Source organism: Aotus nancymaae, unplaced genomic scaffold (genome assembly GCF_030222135.1).
Source record: "Aotus nancymaae isolate 86718 unplaced genomic scaffold, 86718_ANA_hifiasm-v0.15.2.pri h1tg000011l, whole genome shotgun sequence".
NCBI lineage: Eukaryota > Metazoa > Chordata > Mammalia > Primates > Aotidae > Aotus > Aotus nancymaae.
The window spans coordinates 35,238,985-35,255,234 of record NW_026988422.1 but is presented as its reverse complement, the minus strand read 5'-3'; the positions used below and the strand labels follow the sequence as shown (position 1 = coordinate 35,255,234).

At 38.1% G+C, this 16,250-nt stretch overlaps 1 protein-coding gene across 2 annotated transcripts in view; it reads right to left on the bottom strand.

Moving 5' to 3' along the window:
- The window catches only part of FMN1 (formin 1), a 420,788-nt gene that overhangs the window by 80,081 nt on the left and 324,457 nt on the right, over nucleotides 1–16,250 (bottom strand). For both annotated transcript variants that reach the window (XM_012465403.2, XM_012465416.3), the window contains one exon: nucleotides 7,756–7,848. In XM_012465403.2, the coding sequence (XP_012320826.2) occupies nucleotides 7,756–7,848 (93 nt within the window). The remainder of the gene's footprint in view (nucleotides 1–7,755; nucleotides 7,849–16,250) is intronic.

The following is a 16,250-nucleotide window of genomic DNA, read 5'->3' as shown; positions in this document are numbered from 1 at the left end:
ATGTGTGTGTGTGCCCACGTGCCTGCACACGTGTGTGCACGTATGTATGCATGTGTGTGTATTGGACTGTCTTGAGCTCTCGATGCCTTTAAACATTTCCTCGCATTTTCTCATTGACTGGGAGGATTCCATTGGCTAGAGCTATCCAAAGTGAAGTTGAAGAATGGAGTCACAGGAAAGAAACCAAGGTACTAACTCATGGATCTGGCTCCATAAGGGACCTTCAGATTTCCTTTTAAGCTGTCTGGTCCAGCATCCACCAGAAGTAATGAGGCTGTGAGTAAGACCATTTGGTTTCCAATTCTAGATTCAGGTGGCTAAGGGACTCCAGTTAGTACAACAATGAGAAGCGATGAATAGGAAGTAGAATCTTGTGGGGGCAGGGAATGTGAAGTGCAAAGTACTATAGAAAGTTGTTTTTCAAAAAAAAATTTAATATTTTAAGAGGTATTCATTGGTTAAAACACCCAAATTTATGAAAAAGCTGCATATACTTATGAACCTCATCTATTTTCTATCTGCTACAGCAATGAAGCTATTTAATTAGTTTTATGGGTAATAGCCTAAATATTTGACAATAACATAGGTACTAACTAGCAGAACAGACAACCTCTATGGGTGTTATGGCGAGGACCAGCTGAGTATCATTCTTACGTTAGTTCTTATTTGTTCTCACTGTTAGGCAGTATTCATTTTTTGCTTCATCTTTAACTGAATGGTAAGATAATATACCTGATAATAACATAACTACTCTTCTAACACTTGCTTTTATTCACTCAAACATATATATTAGGGATCCTTCCATGGCAATACATACCGACTTTTTTTCTTAAAAAAAGCCCAGATGTTTAGTATTCCATTGTATGGAAATACCATAATTTCACAGCTCCATTACTGGATGGTCATTAGAAACTGACTTTGGGGGAAAACATGGGATCTTTGCAGAAATTTCTGGAAAAACAAACAAAACCCTCTAACCCTTTCAGATAAAAGCCTACTTAATAGACCTCTGATAAAATAATTTTTTCTTTTTTCTTTGTGGAGACAGTCCTACTCTGTGGCCCAGGCTGGAATGCAGTGGCATAATCTAGTTTCACTGAAACCTCTGCTTCCCAGGTTCAAGAGATTCTCCTGTCTCAGCCTCCAGAGTAGCTGGAACTATAGGTGCACACCACCATGCCCAGCTGATTTTTGTACTTTCAGTAGAGATGGGGTTCCACCATATTGGTGAGGTGTCTCAAACTCCTGACCTCAGGTGATCTGCCCACCTCTGCCTCCCAAAGTATGGGGATTACAGGCGTGCGCCACCATACCTGGCCAAATAGCTTTATTTATCTTTCAAGGATTACTGCTCTGTTACTTAAGTGATCTGGAAGTCACAAGAGATTGCCTTAATTCTTGGCTATCTGATGATCTCTGGAACCATGCTTGTTGGTATTTTCTTGAGTAGCAGTGGGGTATATAAGAACACATTTTGGCTGATAGAGAGTGCATGTTCTCCAGCCATATTTCTTCTTTCCACAAGCTTTGTAAAGAATGTCAGAATTATTTCCTCTCTCAAGTTATATTACTCAGATTACTGACCTTTTCTGATCTCTGTAACTTTAATGGTTGAATATGGTAATTCAGATAGTTTTGTTTCTACATTTCTGGGGGTTGAAGTGAAGAGATTACATAATAACCTGCTCTTATTTTGCAATTTAGAGATTTAAGTATGGCCTTTGTCAATCTAATCTGACTATTTACTAAGAATAAGATTATACGCATATGCCCAACATAGAAAGATGATTCTATATCCAGGAGGTCTAACCACAGAAATGTATTATAAACCAAAAATGTACCTCTCCAGATTCTAAGAGAATTAAGCAATTCTGAAAGGATTTAAACAGAAAACCCAAGGAGGGGGGAACAAAAAGCCTCTAGGTACTTTACACAATTTAAGATGTTTGTTCATAAATTCAAAAAATACTTATTAACACCTATCATGGGACCGGCTGAGCCTATATCACGTTGGGACAAGTAAGTGAACAGGACAAAATGGATACAGTCCTGGCTGTCATGGACTATTCATCTATTTATAGAATTCTTTTTGCATTCAATGTAGAAAATCAGAATTATTGCTTTTGTTTAAGTCTGGTAAATTTATCTATTTTTTACTAGAAAACAGCTTTTTTTTTAACTTTTATTTTAGGTTTGGGGGTACATGTGGAGGTTTGTTACATAGGTAAACAAAAATAATTTTTGATATTAAGAATATCTCTAATCTCAGCTGGTCAAAGAAACTTAGAAAATAGTTTCACAGACTGGGGCTAGAATGGTTCATGGAGAATCATTTAGAATTTGGCTCCATTCATGGTTGCCAAGTGATATTAATGGAGAAAGAGATAAGGCCAAGTGTGGGAGAGTGCTGGGATTAGAGCCAGTTTTGGTTCCAGCCCTCCCTGCCAAAGCTATAAATACAAATGACCAATTTAACAGCATGGAAAGACCACCTACAAGATCTATACCTGGGATCTAATCAGTTGCTCTGCGCCTTCTTTTAATTATAGGATCCCTGCCATGTTTACGGGGACTTTTAATGTGAGCATCACGTTTTTGAAGGCCGTATCATTATGACCATGTTTGATCTGAGGGTGGGAAAGTAGGAGCTCACAAAATGCCTGCACAAGGTTATTCTGAACTGAGCTATAAACCAGCTTCAACAAGAGCCTACTGTGGAAAAAAAACAAACAAACATGTAAGAAAAAAGGCATGAATATCATGGCGTTTGCAACCCTGCCAAATGTGCCATTAAAATGACTTTCAATTCTGCTCAGAAAATGACATTCATTAAGAAAAAGTACCACAGTTTTGTCAAATAACACCATATATGGGCATTCTGAGAAAAGAATGATAAAAGACATAAGGATAAGCACATCATCTCCATTTGAGTGTGGCAACAGGATATGATTTATAAAAGAAAAATTAAATCATCATGATCGTTAGAGCTGAATTGCAGCTTATGTAAAAATAATCCTGAGTCACAACGCATGTGACTTCTGAGGCATAAAGAACACAATTGCTTAAAATTTGATGAGTGATAAGAATTCTAATAGAGAATTAGCTTTCTTGCAAAACACTCTGTATATGCTGTGCTATAGAAGTATAGAAGTGTCTTTTCTCAGTTACATTTATTATATGATATCCTGTGCTCAGATACTCTGATACTTCAGGTTTTGTCTCATTCTACACCCTTTTCTTTGGGTCATCTCATTTCTTCCTATGCCTTGAACTGCTACCGTCAGAGTCACATCTAGTTCTCTCCCATGAGCCCAGCATCTCTACCTCTGTGTCTCATATGTACAAAGTTAACATGTCTAAAGTTGACCTCACTGTTTTCCATCTCAAATCTAGTCTTCCTATAAAGCATCCAGCCAATTATCGAAGCAAGAAAAAGGAATTACACTGTTCTCCTTCGTTTCATTTTGTATATCCAATTAACCTGTCCTGTAATGCCTAAAACAGCCCGTTACTGTTTACAAATATGTCCTTTCCTTCTTATTTTTACTGCCATTGCTTTGTTTGTTTTAGAGACAGCACCTTGCTCTGTTGCTCAGGCTGGAGTACAGCAGTGTAGTCATAGTTCACTGTAGCCTTGAACTCTTGGGCTCAAGAAAGCCTCCCACCGCAGCCTCCCAAGTAGCTGGAACTACAGGCACCACCCATCCAACTAATTTTTGTAGAGATGGAGTTTCACTTTGTTGCCCAGGCTGGTTTCAAAGTCCTGGCCTCAAGTGACCCTCCTACCTCAGCTTTGCCATTGCTTTTGCTCAAGTTCTTCACTAGTCTGTTACTTGTCTGTTTTTTGATATTACTGTTAGTTATAATGTATTTCTTAGCAATAACAAAAAGCAATGTGATACATCCTCCCCCCCCCAAAAAAAAACCTGCATGAACCAAAACAATACAAACAAATCCAACATAATCATGTCACTCCTGTACACATTATTTTTCAATATTAGCTGCTGCCTGTGAGACAAAGTTCAGATTCTTCAGCAAGTCATATTATGACTCTTATCTCCTTTTTGGTCATGTGTTCTCCTATGCCTTGTGATCTAGCCACACCAAGTCACTTGCCATTTTCGAAACACATCATGTCTTTCATCCTTCTGAGACTTGCAGTGTTTTCCTCTGCCTGGAATGCCTTTTGTAGCCTGTCTGCTGAGAATTTCTAATCCTCAATTTCCTCATCTGCATAGCAGGGTGGTAATAGTACTCACTTCAAAGGATTGTCATGGTGACTAAGTAATAAGGTGCTCTGCTCCCTATGGTATCTAGCAGATAGAAGCACTCAGTAAATGTTAGTTAGCACTATCACTGTCGTCATTATTATTTTGCTCTTTTTCAAGTCTGAGCAAAAATATCTCCTTTGCTGAAAGTCTAAAATTGTTGGGCATTCTTCCTCTCTGATTCTATGTCCCTAATTATAGTACCACATTACACCAACTCCAAAAGTGATAGAATTTTCACATTTTAGAGCCTCTGATATTGGGGTACATCTTATTGTCTAAATGCTGTGGCTTATGGCAGCACTTTTTCTTTCTCTATAGTACATGTAATAATGGTATTTCCTACAATAAATGAATATTAGATGAAATACTAAAACTGTATCACAATTGTCATAGAAATTTGATTATTCATGGTGAATAGTGCATATTTGTGGTAAATGGAAAATCCTACATTTTCTATGAATCAGTGAAATATCTATGTAATAGAGGGACTACTATTTGGAACTCCAAATAGTAGAGAGAAGATATTCCATTTGTATATACTATAACTTGGCAAAAACCCAGCCCCTACATCATAGCATATTGCTGTGAATTATAATGTATTTCTTCACCACAGACCCTAAACCATACATTTCAGAACTGCAGAGGTAATAGTCTGATGAAGTGGCATGCTGTCACCTCCTTTGGTTAAGCAGTCCCACTTGAGAGCCAAACAAGGGCCAGGCCCAGAGTGGGCAGGGGGCTAGCTTGTGAAACTCTGCATTCCTAAAACTTAAGATTCAAGCTGAGAAGGTTGAGCAACAATGAGAAGAGAGTGTAGGCATGAACTGAGGAAAGCCTATGGACCATGCCTCTAGACTAGCACTTTCTGACAGAAATATAATGTGAACCATAAATATAATTAAGATTTTCTAGTAGACACATTCAAAAAGTAGAAGAAATTTAGCTGATATATTTTGTCAGGTTATTAGCATATTTATTAACTTACCTATAAATTAATATTAATCATGTTTTATTCAACATATCTAAAATATTATCAATTTACCATGCAATCAGTATAAAAAATTTGCAATAAAATATTTTACACATTTTTTGTGCTGAGTCTTCAAAACGCAGTGTGTGTTTTACCCTAGTAACACAACTCTGTTTCCATTAGCCACATTATGGCTGCTCAAAAGCCACCTGTGGCTAGTGTCTGCCACATTGAACAGCACCATTCTAGACATTTTTTTGTTTTTTTGATAAAATGAGTTAAGTAATGAAATAATCGTAACAGGCTATTTCAACAGTAGACTTTTCTACCATATGATATTGGGAGTGCTTAAGATTCCTACAATAGTATACATATTTTTATATTCTTAATTTTTAAACAGAATGGTAATGTTTCTTCAAATTCATTTTGTGTCTTGTTTTGGCTGGTTTTAAGCATAATTTGATGTTATTCCCAATGTCCCTTTTACTTCACCTGTTGGTTAAAGAGGAGCTGATTGTATTCAATCATAGACATTTTCCCACTAAGAAACTCCTTGCAAGAGGGTGTAGGAGTATACAATTAATCTTAGCACTCTCAGTGTCTATCACAGAGCCTAACACATAGCAGGCTCAGAATAAATCTTTGAATACACATTAACAGGTGAACTAAGCTAAGCTAGACAGTAGTGGCTATCAATCTGGGTTCCATACCTGAATTACTTGGAGAGTTAAAAAAAAAAAAAAAAAAATCTGATGCCTGGTCCCACCCCAAGAGATGCTGATGATGGGTCTAGTTGGGCCTGGGTATCAAGATTTTAAAAAATCTCGCAAGTGATTCTAGTATATGATAGAATTGAGAACCACTGTTCTAGGGCTTTCTTAGAATAGCTTACTGTGGCCATACCCTTGCTTCCCTGACACAAGATCCAGTTTCCCTCATATAAATTCCCTTTCTCTGAATAGACCAGAATTGTCTTGAAAGCCCTAGTAGAGAAGTGGCTGGCACATTATCCCAAATGGGGATTTGCAAATTCCTTTTCCAAGGTACCAGAAAAGATTCTCAAGATTTTAAATCTATTCACATTTATGTCTTCTCAACAAAAAGAATAAAATTCACAATATAAGCTAGCTGCTTTGCAGAGCCAGGATTCTAAGGCCATTACAGTATGCAGGCAGATAGTACCCCGACATACACATGACAACATTTCTAGAAACAGAATAGCAATTAAAAACAAAAATGGAATCCAAGTACACATGAGCTTCATTTCAAGTTAATTCTACATATGTAAAAAGCCGACATTATTAACTTGGATCAGCAAAGGGAAGTATTTCATGCTTTTCTTCAGGCTACTTAGGTTATATTTACACAGTATAATGATGTATTTTTTGATAAGTCACTTATAAAACCCATCTCCTATAGTCACATAGCACATAAGTATTGGTATCTTTGCCTGACAGCATTTCTTCCATCACACGTGAGGTTCTGTAATGGCTGAGTGAGAAATCTGACTTCTCTTACTTCACTACAGACAACCTTTCATCATGGAGAAGGGAGCAATGGTCTCTGCACCAAGGGAGTAGCAGCTGGAATGGAGTTCCTCTGACTCATAAACTGAGAATTTTCCTGCCAATTCTCAAGCTGGTTTGGCCACACTTTATGCATTCACCCTGCTTAACAGTCTTTTGTTGATGGTGTGGTCCCATGTGGCCTTACTCAGTAAGAGAAAAAACATGTTGAGATATCCCCAAAGACTCCTATGTGTCTTTCCTCTAGCTTTCCAGCAAGGAAGAAAGTTGCCTTCAACAATCCTGCACTTATTTTTGTTTTACATCTTAAGTTGAATTTGAGAAATTAGAATAGGAATTATCTAAAAGATATGATACTTCCATGTTCACTAACTCCAATCAACAAAAGTTCCATACTCAGGCCAAAATTGTGAAGGAAGAAAATCTGTTAAGATTTCACAATAAGTGCTGAGTCTCACGCATATCATTTCCACAGACTAACTTCAGAGGGCTGACAGGTAGCAATGATTTATGTGTGACATTCACTTGGCCCTCATTTTCCTATCTGAAAAGGAATGGAAAATATAACACAAGTTTCCAAGTTGCTACACTCATAAAACCAGGAAGGTGATCACCATCCACCTGTCCAGGCTGACAACAAATCTGAAACACATGACTGCATCTGCCTTGCACATACATCATTTATCGGTCAACATGGGCTGAGAAATCCCTTAAGCTCCATGAAGAGACAAAAAAGTGTCCTCAGAGTTTATAAAAGCCAGAGTAACATTAAAGGATTTAAAACATTAAAATGGATTTGAAAGGTGATATACAAGCTATAGGACAACTCCATCTACTTTGAGTATGTAACCACCATGGGAAGATGGGCTAATGAAATCACCAGAGCTGCCTGTGGTCAGCCAGGATGCAAGGGCCGTGAGACTCAGAGAAAGCTTCATGGAATGAAGAATCAGGGCTGTGTGTATGTGCTGCTGACAAAGCTTCCTACCTTTCTGGAAGAACTCCTCTAGTTTGTCTTTGAAAGGCTGGAGATACTCCTTCGGAGACTCCTTGCACACCACCACCATCTGTTTTTCACTTGCTGTGAAGAGAAATTTAGAATTAGACTTACTCAGGAACATATACTTGCTCAGCTCCTGCTATGGACCAGGCACTGTGCTATGCACTTGGGTATCAACTGTGCACACCCCTTGTCAATTACTGTTTGTCCAAATTGCAGGGAGGAAAAAAAGAAAAAACAGAAATAATATACAAGCCAACTAAAATATTTAGTTCATTCTACACCTCTCTTGAGGGTAGATGCATAATCCTTCAATTTTTCTTCTAGAGATCCAGAAAAATCTCGACCTAGGATAGATAAAATATTCTGCTTGTGTTCTCCCAAAGATAAAGAGAGGCAAAAACAACTTGAGAATTAGTCCCTTGGAATGAAGGGCACGACCCTCTTCAGATTCATACTCCAAAAGTAGAGCTTGAAAAAGATATTGCAGAAATTCTCAGGCATCCAAGTTGTCTAGAACTAGCAACCTGGTGATTGGCCAGGGTGACACACGCACTCCAACATGAGAACTAAGCCCAGGGAGAACCCTGTCTGTCCTTCATGCTTCCCCTTCACCTAGCCTTCCTTTTAATCCTCTACTAACATGTGGGAAATATTTTTTATAATTTACTTCAGATACACTATCTAAAATTTGTAATAGAATACCTTTTGATAATCAAGTCTGAGGTGACTTGACTTAAAAAATGACCTACCTTATTAGATAGTTATGATTTGGCTATATGGAAACCACACTAATTCATAGATCACCATCACAAAAGGTAGTTAACCTAGGCAAGAGATATCTCCCCAAGGTTCCTATGTGTTTGTGCCAGTTGCAGCACACACGGGGGAAAGAAAGTCTTCACTTCTACAAAGCTAGAGCTGAGTCATGATCACTTTTATCTTTTGACTATGGCTGAATATTAGATACGTTCTTGTTCAAAAGTCTATTAATTAAGTACTGGATTTTCACCATAAAGATATCATGCCACTTTGTTCACAAAATAGAGAAATACATACTACACATTTTAGAGGAATTTATAAACACACAGGTAAGGCATCTTGGAAGAAGAAGGTTGAGAAGGAGATCTTTATTTACATTGTCAAATTCCTATCCAATAATTTGGCATACTTAAAACTAGCATTTTGGAACAATTATTGCAGGCAAAACAATAAAAACATCAGTACAGAAATACAGAAAATGCAAAAGATGCCACTTAATTGTTCTCTGAAATCAGAAGTTTCAGAAGTTATCTGAAACTTTTCATTTGCAATATTGCCAACTAAATTGCAACTAGACAACTCTGGGGACTATAAAGTGGTGCTAAAAATAAAAGCGCAATTTGAGGGAATGCTTTGTCATCTTCTGAGTCAAGGTCAAAATCACCTACATTCTCAGAGGTATCTAGGGATTTGTCATGATACAGGGATGGTAGATCACAGGACAGGAGCACCTAAATTCAGGCTCTATCTATTGACATGGCTTCTTTCTAAGAGTTTTTAATAGAGCTATATAGAATATCTGCTATTAGCTATTCTGACAACCATTCCAAGGCTATCTAGAAAATCCTGTCTATTGGGATGCAAAGACTAATTTCTTTAAAATGACTTAACTTACTGAAAACAAAACAAAACAAAACAAAACAAAAAAGGCCAGGCGCAGTGGCTCACACCTGTAATCCCAGCATTTTGGGAGACTGAGGCGGGCAGATCATGAGGCCTGGAGATCAAGACCATCCTGGCTAACACAGTGAATCCCCATCTCTACTAAAAATACAAAAAATTAGCTGGGTGTGGTGTCATGCACCTGTAATCCCAGCTAGTTGGGAGGCTGAGGCAGGGGGATTGCTTGAACCCAGGAGGCAGAGGTTGCAGTGAGCCGAGATCACGCCACTGCATTCCAGCCTGGGCAATAGAGTGAGACACCACCTCAAAAACAACAACAACAAACAAACAAAAAAACTAAATCTTACCTTGAGACAACTAGAACGAATTCTATAAATCCAATCAAATCATCATTTAAAACATTCGTTTTTTCCAACTTTTTTCCTTTCTTTGTAAGCTTTTTTGTCCTCTCTCCAATAACTACTTTATAACTTGTCTGCTATTATGAGGTTACCCTTCACCCCTTTTGAAGTAGATGGATCTGTGGCCAAATGGTAAGTATGTCCTTTCCACTACCATTCTTTTCTCAAAATAGGGCACTCTGGGCTAGAATGGTATCCAAGGAGCAAGAGAGTAAATGGAGTTGGGATATATTTTGCAGATGTAACAAATAGGTCTTGCCGATTCAGTCAAGGTAGGGTTGAAGCAAATGGAAGGGTAAAAGGGTAAGCAATGGGTTGCTGGGAGTGCCATTTACTGACATAGAGAATAGCAGGGAAGTATCTTGTTGGATTATTTTTTTTAAGAGACAGACGAGATCAAGAGCTAAATTTGAAGCTTGTTACATTTCCTCTAGTCTCTATAACTTACAAGGCCATCTCGTCCCCTGAAAACAAAGGGGTAAAGGTACAAAAGAAGATAAAACTATTTTTATTATTAATGAGTTCTCATTGAGAATGCAATTAAATTCAAACTTCAGGGCTTTGGATTTACGGCCTTTTCCGTTATGGCATATTTCAGCTCTATTTCCCATGTGTATTTGACTAACCAAACCAAAGCTGTTCAATGTTTTCAAATTATATTATTCGGCATTCCCAGTTCTATGTCTTCATTCATGTGGTTCTTTGCTCTGCTCTCTTGCCATACGTACTTTCAATGATTTCTGACAAAGTCCTGTTCCTCCTAAAAAGCTTCTCTGAGATGCCACCATTGCTATAAAGCATTTTCCAACCCAATGTTTTTGCATCTTTCAAAATCTCTATTATCTTCTGCATAGTGTTTATGTTTTACCTTTTATTATACATATTTATGTAAAAGTCCATACATTAATCCCTGAGAGGTCATCATGCAGGATTCCTTTACTTCTCCCCAAACTTCTCTAGAGAGCTTCATGTATGTGGCCAAAGCATCAGATTTCCTTATCTTGGCTGAATGTTGTGGTTCACACCCGTGATCCCAGTGCTTTGGGAGACCTGAGTGGGAGGATCACTTGAGGTCAGGAGTTCAAGACCAGCCTGGCAATACAATGAGACCTTGTCTCTCAAAAAAAAAATTTTAAGTCAGCCAGGCATGATGGTGCATGCCTGTAGTCCCAGCTACATGGGAGGCCGAGGTGGGAGGGTTGTTTCTATCCAGGAGTTCAAGGCTGCAGTGTCATACCACTGTACTCTAGCCTGGGCAATGAAGTAAGACAGACAGACAAGAAAGAAAAGAGAAAATGAAAGAATGAAAGGAAGGAAGGAAAGAAAGGAAGGAAGAGAGAAAGAGAAAGAAAGAGAGAAAGGAAGGAAAGAAGAAAGGAAGGAAGGAGAAAGGAAGAAAAGAAAGAAAGAAAAGAAAGGGAAAGAATAAAAAAGGTGTCTTCATTTTATCTAGGTTCCCACACGTAGGAAAGTTTAAATAAAATTAGCAACGTTGGCCTGGCACAGTGGCTCATGCCTCTAATCCCAGCACTTTGGGAGGCCAAGACACAGGTGAGCCTAGGAATTTGAGACAAGCTTGGGCAAAGTGGTGAAACCCTGTTTCTACAAAAAATACAAAAATTGGCTGGGCACGGTGGTGTGCACCTGTGGTCCCAGCTATTCAGGAGGCAGAGGTGGGAGGATCACCTGAGCCCAGGGAGGCTGACACTGCAATAAGCCATGATCACACCACTGCACTCCAGCCTAGTCTCACAGGGTGAGACCCTGTCTCAAAAATATATATACATATGTATTAGCAATTTGACCTAGACTCCACATGGGCTTTCCAGAGATGCAACGTGACCTACTTGTCTCTTCCTTCCCCCGACCCAATGCTTTCCAGGAGATGGGTGCACCAATGGGTCACCATCTCTGTACTCCTCAAATACAGTGAGGTGTCCCATGATGATGTGAAAGGGTTGAGTGTATTTTAAAGAACCCCAGAAACGTCCACCACTTCACCCCATGAGGCATAAGCAAGGTAACAAAGACGATTATCCTGATTGGGTAGTTCTGAAGGTAGCCAGGGAAGTAGGAATGACATCTGCTTTAAGGAAACAGCATCAATGAACATTTGTGGCCACAAACTTTCCTGATTATTTCCAGCTATGATTCTGAGAATACAGTTAAAGAAAAGCTAGAATTTCACACAATATAAATTGGGAAGAGTTCTTTATTTAACTCTCTACTACATTCAAATTCCAACAATTTCATTTATATAGAATTGTTTTTCATGAACACAAGGCAAAGCATGCCTGTAATTTACTAAAAGGATATAATCGAAGGCCTGACAATAATTCCTTCAAGGTTACTTTATCTGGTGAAAGCAGACCTGAAGGCAGATCTTGTTTCGCCAATTACAAAAGCAATACCTCCGCTTTTGCCTGAATTCACAGGGTTGATCGCTGCAGCTCTCCCTTTGTGCTAGATGTGGTGACAGAGCCCATGGGGTGCCCATCAAATTGCTCAAATTTTATGAGGCCATATCATGTGGGTGGTAAAGAGCTTGTGTGTGGATAGAGACCCACTGGAGCTCAGGTGGGCTGTGGCTTGTTTTTCTCATCTGCAAAATGGGGACTCCCCCAACCATTGGAATGATATGAGAATTAGATAAGATAATTCATACATAGTGATTTGCAGAATGCCTGGCACTTGCAAGCAGGCTCATAAATATTATTTGTTATTTTTATGATTTAGTAAAATTGGTTGGGAAACATGTCTAAGTCAGAACAGCAAGAGAATCATGGCTAGGGATGATTCGCTACAGATGCTGGGCACTGTATTTACGGAAATATGCCACAGTGCAAATCTCCTGTTTAGAACATAGGGATAATGATTTTCATTCCCGAGCTGAAGTTCCACCACCCATTGTGAGAATTCACTGAAGAATGCAGGCAAAGTCCTGGGGAAAGACGAAGCAAAATGGGAAACAATTCCCCTAGGCCTCTGAGCCTCACGGTTTTGAAATTAGAAACTGAAACCAGTACAAATGAGAGCAACTCCACTGCTATGCTCTGAGGTCCTCTCTGCACCCCCACAGGCTGGGATTCCCACGTGGCCTGTTAGAATTAAGCTTCCCCACATGATCAAAGGAGAGGGCTGCCCTCCAATGGTACCCACACAGCCACACGTCCCGGAGGCCAGGCAGCTTGCCTGCTCCAATTTATTAACTTGGCTTATCCAAGATGCTTTCTAGCAGACAAGTGGGAGACATGAAGCCTAATTAATGATGACACTAGAGACTGGCAGTGCATAATGGAGAGAGGTCATGGACAAATCTACAAATGTCACTTATTGTCCAACCAGAAGACTCGCATACGATATTGCTAGACCACCAAGGTTGCCTTAGGCACAGGCTGTGCCAGGAGCTCCACTGTTAAAAGCCAAAGTCACTCCAGGTTCTCTTTCTGTTATTTTTTTTCTTTGTAAAATTTTTGGCAATTAAAACTAAATTGATTTCTGAAGTTAGTTACTACTAAGTGATCATTGTCAGAGACAGATGAACTATTAAAAACCAATACATAGTGAAATAACAGACTACATTGAGAATATTTTCACTTACAGGTTAAACACTTGTGGAGTATTTTAGTGAAAGATGTGGCCTTGACTGTTTTAAGACTTCTGTTAAGGTCAGAGTTATCTGTTTTTTGTTTTGAACTCCTAAGAACAATGGATAAAGTATTGAGCCACTTAAACTGCATAGGTAGTTTAGAAGAATGTAGCAATAAGACCTACATATAATTAATCAAAAATATATTTAATTGCTTTATAAATCAAATGTATATAGGCAATTGTTAAGAAGATATGGAACTTGTTTCTTGTCCTATGAGCTGAAGGAGCTATGGGCTTAGTTAAGTCAGAATACAGTTTTAGAGGAAAGGAAAGGTTTATCAGCCTATCTGCTTTTCTAATCTAGAGTTCTCTCTTCTTCCCTCTCTGGTTACTTAAGTCTTACCCCACCCTCCCACAGTCCTGTGCCAGTTCTACCTCTTCTTCATTTTTACAAGATCCATGTCCTTTCCACAAGCTCCGTGCTCAAAGAACCACCATAGAAAATGGTTGCAGCAACATACGGAACTTTTTGACTAAAGCGAATTTTTGTATTATATCAATGGGGCTTAGATGAGAGGTACAGATTGAAGTGAGAGATAAAGAGCCTAGAATGCTTGGTTAAGGAGTTTATCATAAAGGAATCCATTCAATAAATACATCAATTCAATAATGCCTACTGAGCACCTACTATGTGCCATACATTGTATCAGGTATTGGGGTTCCATCAGTGAAAGAAACAGACTAAATTCTCTGCCCTCAGACATTATAGTGAATGGGTCACCAACTAAGATTTCTTAATGGGCATGGCACATAGTAACTATTGTTTCTAGTAATTTGAGCTGTAAGCAAACCTGAGTTATTTCCTTTCATGGTCATATATCCTGCTTTAATTTCTTTAGTAAGAAGAGGACAGTCTAGTGCTCTTCCTAGTGCTTTTCACACCTTCGTCAGTGGCAGTGGTAGGGTGGGAAGAGGTGGTTAGAATGACTGAACACCCTTTTAGCTTTCTGCCTTCAAATACGCTTTTATCAAAACAAATGTAAAAACAAATTTGGAACTCAGAATCTCAATATTCGCATAACTTGCACAATTTTCTTCTTATGCTATTGGCCTTAAACTAAGGAATTAAATGAAATTCACTGTAATAAAATACTAAAATTAGAACAGCAATATTTTATTTTGGCTAGCAGCAATTCAAATAGTTCTATGAAAAGGAAAAATTGTAGTTAAAATTAATAAAATATTAGTTTTTTTTTTCATTTACTTATTAAAGCTTGGTGCAAATGAGAAAGTACTATTTTGTGGCTATCTACTGTACACACTTTTTTATAAGGCTATATGGAAAAGGCCACACAAAGGGAGATTTCAAGTTGGTTTAAGACAAATGATAAAAGCCTGCAATAAAAAGTACATATTTCATGTTCTTGAGGTCTGATGCTAAATAGCAGGAGTATTATAAATCTTGGCAGGGGAAAGAGTAGTGAGTGGTATTACTGGAAATCACAGGGTAAGGATAAGTGGGAAAGGGCAAAGGGAAAATCTATTCAAGGAGACACCTACACAGGATAGATTTTGAAGGGGACTGCTAGGTCCATTTTCTGTTAAATACCCCTTCAAAGTCCAAATTTCTGAGCTCATATCAGACAACTGTGCATTAATGACCCCTGTATAGAAAATCTATATGTAACCAAAGGTGTTTTCTTTTTCTAACCTTGGTTTGGGGATTCACCTGATATCATATCCAAATTTTTCTTCCTAATGATTCTATTCATCCAAAGACAAGACACTACATTTAAAGTGGTCAAAATACTCCTAATTCCCAATTGTCCATTCAAGTTAAAACACAAGCTTTAGACATGTAGAACCCAGGTCAGCATATTATCTCAGACTAACGTAGCTACATACACGGACTTAGACCTACAAGTGCCTTTTTATATCTATACATACACAGTGTCTGTGCCTCAAAAGCGAATTAGAACATTATGCTTAGTGAGTAGAGCTTTGGTATATTCCAAGAAGTAGAAGCAATCCTGATCTCCATCCATCATCTGATAAATGGATAAATAAAATATACTTTATACAAAGAATGAAATATTTGGCCATTAAAACAAATGAAGTGCAAATACATACTACAACATAGATGAACGTTGAAAACGTTATGCTAAGTGAGAAAAGTGAATCACAAGAGACCACATATCCTATGATTCTACTTTCATGAAATGTCCCAATAGGCAAATCTATGGACACAAAGAGGATTAATAGTGGCTGAGGACTAGAGGAGAAAGAGGGAGAGAGAGAGACAGGTTACAGCTAAGGGGGTAAGGGAGAAAAGGTTTTCTTTTTGGAGTAATAAAAAAATTTAAAATATTGATTGTGGCAATGGTTGTAAAACTTCGTGAATATACCAAAAGTCATGAAATTGTACACTTTAAATGGGTGAATTATGTGGAATGTGATTTCATCTTAGTAAAGTTGTCTAAAGCTAAGCTAATGAGAAAGTCAGCCTTAAACTGGAACTATAATGAACAGATAAATGAAGAATCCCTAATTTGTACTTCTTTAATATTAGGTAAAATATTTTTAAAACCTTAGGTGCAACTATGTCTTCATTATAATAGTTGCAATACCACTAAACTAGGAGTCATAAGTGGGAAATGAGTTTGAGATGCACATATAATTGAGAAATTAACCATATTAGTTGATCTTCAAAAAGTAATAGTAACTGTTAGTAAAATAAAAGGCCTACTAAAAATAACTGAACTTCATAAGAGAAATACAAGTAAAGCATTTAAATTAAAAGTCCTAACTTGTGGAAAATTAAAACAA